This window comes from Tenrec ecaudatus, chromosome 4, assembly GCF_050624435.1.
Source record: "Tenrec ecaudatus isolate mTenEca1 chromosome 4, mTenEca1.hap1, whole genome shotgun sequence".
NCBI classification, from domain to species: domain Eukaryota; kingdom Metazoa; phylum Chordata; class Mammalia; order Afrosoricida; family Tenrecidae; genus Tenrec; species Tenrec ecaudatus.
Window position 1 is genome coordinate 72,043,011 of NC_134533.1, and position 6,497 is coordinate 72,049,507.

The 6,497-nt window shown below is 47.2% G+C and overlaps 1 protein-coding gene across 1 annotated transcript; it reads right to left on the bottom strand.

Annotated features, from left to right (window-relative positions):
* Nucleotides 1-5,253: 5,253 nt before the first annotated feature.
* Nucleotides 5,254-6,219, bottom strand: LOC142446945 (olfactory receptor 2AT4-like). Its single transcript, XM_075548667.1, has one exon. The coding sequence runs from the start codon at nucleotides 6,217-6,219 to the stop codon at nucleotides 5,254-5,256; it is 966 nt and encodes a 321-aa protein (XP_075404782.1).
* Between the last annotated feature and the right edge of the window lie 278 nt (nucleotides 6,220-6,497).

Consider the following 6,497-nt stretch of genomic DNA (forward strand, 5'->3'; position numbering starts at 1 on the left):
GCTGAACTTCCTGAGCCCCTGACTGTTTGAGAGTCTCTGTCCTCATGATGGAATGACAAGTTGGTTAGGAGCGGTACTTCTTCACCACGCTTCCTTTCTACGGCACTTCAGAGATGTTTCATCACATTGTGGCATCGAATCATGCTGGGTGGGATACGAGCAGTTTTCTTCTGCCAGGCTCGGCATATGTTTTTATTTATCCTTGAAAGTTGACAACATACCCAGGGTATAAGTACATGTTGCTCTCCCTCCAGTTTTCCTTGGAATATGCGCTAGTGGCTCAGAGTTGGTCCTTTGTTTCAGGGCCCCTTTTGCTGTTTGTTTTTGTTTGTTTGTAAGTTCTCTTTCTGTTGCACATTCATTCAGTTCTTTACTTGGGGGTAGGAGCAGGGCAAGCTACCGGGAGATTTGAGGAGTGGCTTAGGTTTTTGAATGAAAAAACAACAACTATGATCTGAAATGCATACCATTGCCTAATTCACAATAGAAAATTTAAAAATAAGAAAGAAAAATCATGGTTTCCAATATGGAGAAAAATAAAGCTGGTTTCACTTTTTGTACTTCACAAGGATCCGAGATCTGAGTGTGAAAGGGGAAAAACAATGACAATCGTGAAAGAAGTGTTAGCAAATACCTTTGGGACTCAGACTGAGAAAAGGCTGAATGCCCCCGAAATATGAGGTTGAAAATGTGGTAGCTCTGACTATATCAAAAATTAAAGATATATGTTCACTGAAGAAAGATGATGAACTTGGGGAACATATTTAAAGCCGGCAAGGAAGGAACATATGGATGTCTTGTAACGCAGTTAAGAAGGTAGGAAAGTCAAAGGACTGAGCCAAGGGCTTCAGTTGGAAACAGTCTGGAAATCACAGGGGCAGTTCTGCCCTGTCCTTCAGGGTCTCTGTGAGTTTGCATGAACTTGATGGCAGTGAATTTGGTTTGAGTTATTATAATCACCTAGAAATGATCTAACCTATATGGGAGAGTATAGGTAGGCTATATGCAAACTGGAGCCATTTTATATAAGACACTTGAGCAGTGCATTTGGGTGTCTGCACAGGGGTGGAGTGGGTATGTCCTGGAACCAAGTCCTTGAGGACAATGAGAGACAACCGTACAATGGTCTGTCAGAGAATAAACAAATATGTCTGTCGAAGAAGTACCGCCTTAGAAACAAGGGTGTCAAGACTGGGATTAGGCCCCGGAGGACAGCATGCCTGGTAAAGTAGAGGGAAAAAGAGGACGCCCCTCAGTGGGATGGACCTAAAGCCGACACCGTTGCTGCCACAGCGCTGCCCCAGTAAAATGCTTAGAGGGTGGTGCAGGCCAGCGCATCATTTCCTTCTCTTGTCGAAGGACCACCATGAGTCAGACTCAACTAGACAACTGTGAACCACATGACTGATCTATTTTCCTTCTTGTATCTCTTCTGGGAAACATCCTCCATGGCAGGGCCATTCATCGGGACATTGTGGTGGACAGAATTTGGAGGCCATTTAGACGTGCGCCCCTAGAGGAGCAGGAAAGGCAAAGGTGATGCAGTCACACTTTGGATTCTTAACCATCAGCTGAAACCCATGTGTGGTTAGATCAAACAGAGTTGCGTGAACAAAGTAAAAAATAAAATGAAGCATGCCGCACAATCCCCTTATGTAAATTAAAATCACACACACAAACTACCATCTGTTTATCAAAGGTACACACATATTTACGGATATGCACTGAACACATTAGAATGAGTCATCAAGTGGAGGAGGGAGATTGGTTGGGAATTGGGGAACTGGGGATAAAGAGAAAAATTGAAGAAAACAAGCAAGGGTCTTGCATAGATGAATGCTTGGGGGCTTCAAAAAGTTTGTGGAAAGACAGACTGAAATGATAATGGGATTTTTCTCAAGAACTGTTTAAAGCCTTCTCATATAATAAACTCTGGGTTCTCTTCTAAGGTTCAAGAAAACAATGCTATGGGGAAATATCCCAGGATGGGTCCAGGGATGGCCTCCCTGAGAAGGTGAAGCCTGAGTAAGATCTAAACAGGTGTTCTGGGGAAGACCCCTGACCAGATGGATTAACACAGCAACTGCAGTGATGGGCTCACATGGAAGCACAAGGGAAGGATGGCAGAGGACCGGCAGTGATTCATTCTGTCGTGCACGGGGTCACTGTGAGTTAGGACCGACTCAGTAGCTCCTAACAACCACGGGGAAGAAGGAAGAAGCCTTCAGGAATAAGAATAGTTGACTACACCTCCCTAAGAGAGAACGGTCTTGCCCAGGACAGAGGAGGTGATGCCATCTTCAGCAGAGGAAGGTGGGGATGGAGAGGCGTGGGTATAATACAGTCCAACATTTAATTCTCACTCAAATCTTCACAGCAAATGCTTAGGGGGTTTTACAGCTAGGGAAACTGAGGCTTACGTGGGTGAAATGACCCCTCTAAGTGTTCCAGGTTTCAAAATGCCTGTTCTCCCACTTTTCCTTTAAGGCAAACAATCCCACTCACAGACATGAGTTTTTCGGTGTGGCTATTAAATAATGTATGATCGCATTACTTGTTTCTTTCTCTGGGTCGGCATGTGACAAAATGGTGGCCTACCCCAAGGCTACTCGGTGACCTGTGATCCATGATCTGGGCACCAAAACCAGTTATCTGAACCAATCAGGGTCTTCGCAAACCAACCAAAAATCTATGATCTGAACCAATCAGGGTCTTCGCAATCTTTTTAAATAGAAAAATATTGAGGGTCTATGCCAATTAGCACATGAAATTTGAGAGGAAACACATTATTACATTTGCTGTCGATATTACATTATTCTACTGATCAGGCCTTCAAACTGAGAGAGAGAGAGGAATTTGCAAAATCTAGGTGGTTAGAACAGTAACTGGAATGGAGAAAATCATGGTATTGTCCGTCCAGAAACTTAGTCTCCCTCTTAGAAAGCAAGGGCCGTGTGTGCATCACATAACAATCTCTTGCCTGTTAGAGTCAGACGCAACAGCGGCCTGCTCAGAGATGGTGGCTAACCTTGGTGCTTTGGAAGGATGGTGCTCTCCACCATCCTGGCAGTAATGCAATCCCCACGCCAGGCTCTTGAACGAGAATTGTGCCTCTTCCATTCCAGGGCTTTGGTTCATAATTTCCTCTCTCCCCCTTATTGTTCCATACACACACATTTTGCAAATTCTGGTTGGTACCAATTTTTCTTCCTTGACCTTGACTGAACCCGTTCAAAGACTTCATCATAAGGGCTCAGGAGTGCTGGAGTATATGAAGGATTGGGAAATAGGAGTGCTTGTGGGACGGGCCTGGGGTATTCTACACCACTCTAACCCACTCCCCTCCTGATGAATCCAGTGCTCCACGGAGAACGTGAACCGACGAGGAAAACTGATACAGGGGCTCAGCAAGCCAACGTCCTGAGCCTCAAACTGATCCCAGAATCGTGGTTACCTACAACACGACTTCTGTAGTAACATGGAATACTTTCAAATTTGTTTCTTGGCGGCAGTGAAAGTCGAGCAAGGAAAAATTTCTCTCCAAGTCTTCTAGGTTAAATTGTAATAGTTCATGAATATCAGGGCTAAGGCAACTTAACAAGTTGGGATCTTAGACTTTGATTTCAAAGATTTGAGGAATGGAAGGACTGAAGAAGGAATCAGGCTTAGCGTTCCAATCCTGTTGGCCAGGGCCCAAGTTCAATAAAGGTTACTCAGAGACTTTATTTAACTTTGCTTCAAGACTTCCTTTCTGGGATTGCAGAAACAAATCAGACCCTCTCACGAACTACATCATCGACCGAGTTTCTGGCTAAATTGAGTTTTAGGTAACAGGAAGATGCTTAACCATGTGGGGACCCACAGTACATGTATTGTCTACTAACATCCCAGCCTCTCAGGTTTCCTGGAAAACCACAGTGGTAGGAGCTGCTGTGGTATCACTGAAAGAACCTGAAGAACTGAGCCTTGCCCCAACAATTCTCCCACCAGACTCCACTTGGGACAGACACTATCTGTGATCTACATCCTGTATCAAAATACAAGTTACCTAAACCATCCCCCCCCCTGATTTCAGCATACCCTCTAGTACTAAAAACATCTGATCAAAATCAGATCAAAGTCAAGGACAAAGCCCACCAACAAAATCACTGCGATGGAGTCGATTCTAACTCATCACGACCCAACAGAGCAGGGAGAAACTGCCCCTGCGGCTGTAACTCCTTACAGGAATAGTGACCTGAGCTCTTTTCAGGAATAGCAGCCTCATCTTTCTCCCACAGAGTCCGAAGGGGGGTCTCAAACAGCTGACCTTGTGACTAGCAGCCCCAAATGTCACCCATTATGCCACCAGGGCTCCTTGAAAAATACATCACGGCAGGAAAAAATTCAAAACTGAGAATCATTTGGTCCTAAAGGGGTGAAAGTTAGTACCTTAATTGGCAGTAAGGAGACTCTGGAAATTGGAATGTGGCTATCTGTGAAGTGGGAGGGATAAAGATACTGTCCCTTGGGTTTTCCTCCAAACCTTTTCATTGCTCTGCGTGTCCCTGGCTGCGCAGACCTGACAGGTCTTCCCGAGGAGACTTGCCACCGAGGGCGAAGGACAGGGCCTAAGCCAGTGTGGCTCGAGCCACAGAGCCGAATGCCTGGACTGCCTTTTGAGGACCAGCGGTAGCTCTGTACAGAGCGCACTACTGATAAGGGCACCTCCATCGTATGGCAGGGGGGGCACAGATGGCGAAGCTGGGGTATGACTGAGAACGAAAAGATCTGTAATACTTTGGGGACCAGGCAGGTTTGGGGGAAGACGACACCCCTTCTCTGAGTATCAGCTAGAGGGAGTGTACATTCTTCCATTGGGATTCCTTGGTTTCTGGGTGGCAGAGGGGACTTTCCTGTGGGGTTGGTTTCGGAGTGTTGAAAGTGGGGTGTGAGTTTTTAGGCAACAAGGATTGAGATGGTAGTTGTTTCATCCCTTTTCTGCCTTGAGGGGGGCATTTTAAATGGCTAGTCCCCCGATAAACAGCAAAAAAAAAAAAAAGGCAGGACTGATTCACACACGTGTGTCACCAATCTTGGCAGTTTTGAAAACTGCAGAAGACATGCGAGAGGAAAAGTCTGGATGTCTTACTAGTCAGAAACTCAGACTCAGGGAGAATCCAAATGGTTTTGAATGAATGGAAACCAACTACCCAGCTGTCTGTAGTTTCCACCTTCCCTTCTGACTGTCAGCAGATCAAGTACATTTATGAATCAGGGTTTCCCAATATGCTGTGAGCCCTGGGCACATGCCATTTTGGTGATGGCAGCTTTGACGTCCTTGTTCCGCAGGGTGTAGATGAGGGGGTTGAGCACAGGGGTGAGAATGGCATACACCACGTTGCCCATGATGTGGAAGTCGAGGGGCAGCTCGGCCCTGTAGGCCACATAGGCTATGGCGATGGACGAGTAGTAGGTGCCGACCACCAGGAGGTGGGAACTGCAGGTGGAGAAGGCTTTTGAGCGCCCTTCTCGGGACTTGATGCGAAGGACCGAGGCCAGGATGCGGGCATAGGAGAGAAGCACCAGGAGCAGGGGCAGGAAAGACACCACCATGGCAATGCAGAAGCCCATGAAGGTCTGGGGGGTGGTGTCGGAGCAGGAGGCCTGGACCACAGCCAGGTGGTCGCAGAAGCAGTGGTAGATATGTGTGATCTTGTCAAAAGCCATCTGGGAGGTCTGCACCACTGCTGGGATGGGCAGGAGGAGGGCGGAGAGCCAGGCACCCGCTGCCAGCGCAGCATTTGTCTGTGGGGTCATGTGGACAGGGTAGTGCAGTGGGCGGCAGATGGCCACATAGCGGTCGTAGGCCATGACCACCAGGATGAAGGCCTCTGAGCAGGAGAAGCTGTGGAAGAGATACATCTGCAGGAAGCAGGCGGGGAAGCTGAGGAAGTGGTCCCCAAACAGGAATAGGGACAGCATCTTGGGGACAGTGGTTGTGGTGAAGAGGATGTCCAGAGTGGAGAGGTTGATCAGGAAGAAGTACATGGGCGTGTGCAGGCGGGGCTCTGCCACCACAGCCACCAGGATGAGGACGTTGCCCACCAGGATGAGCAGATAAAGAAGGAGAAAGACAAAGAAGATAGGAAGGTAGAAGGATTTGGGCAGAGAGGGGATCCCCATAAGGTAAAAGATGGACACAGAGTCCCCGGATCCATTACAAGCGATAGTCTCCATGGTGAGTTGAAGTAGGATGCCAAAGTTGGGGGAGTAGCAGGATCATCTGGAAGCCAGAAGAACAGGGAGTTTGGAATGAGAATCACGTAATGATTGCTATACCAGACCCAATTGTTCATAGCCAACTCTGGAGGGCTGATGGGCTCCTTCTTAATCACCATCCTATGTCAGAAGCCCCTCTCTTCTTTGCTCAGCAAGTATGTAAAAAGTGCCTACCATGTACAAAAAACCATATGTTGTGTGCTGGGTATCTAATAACAAGGCTAACCAAGCCGTCC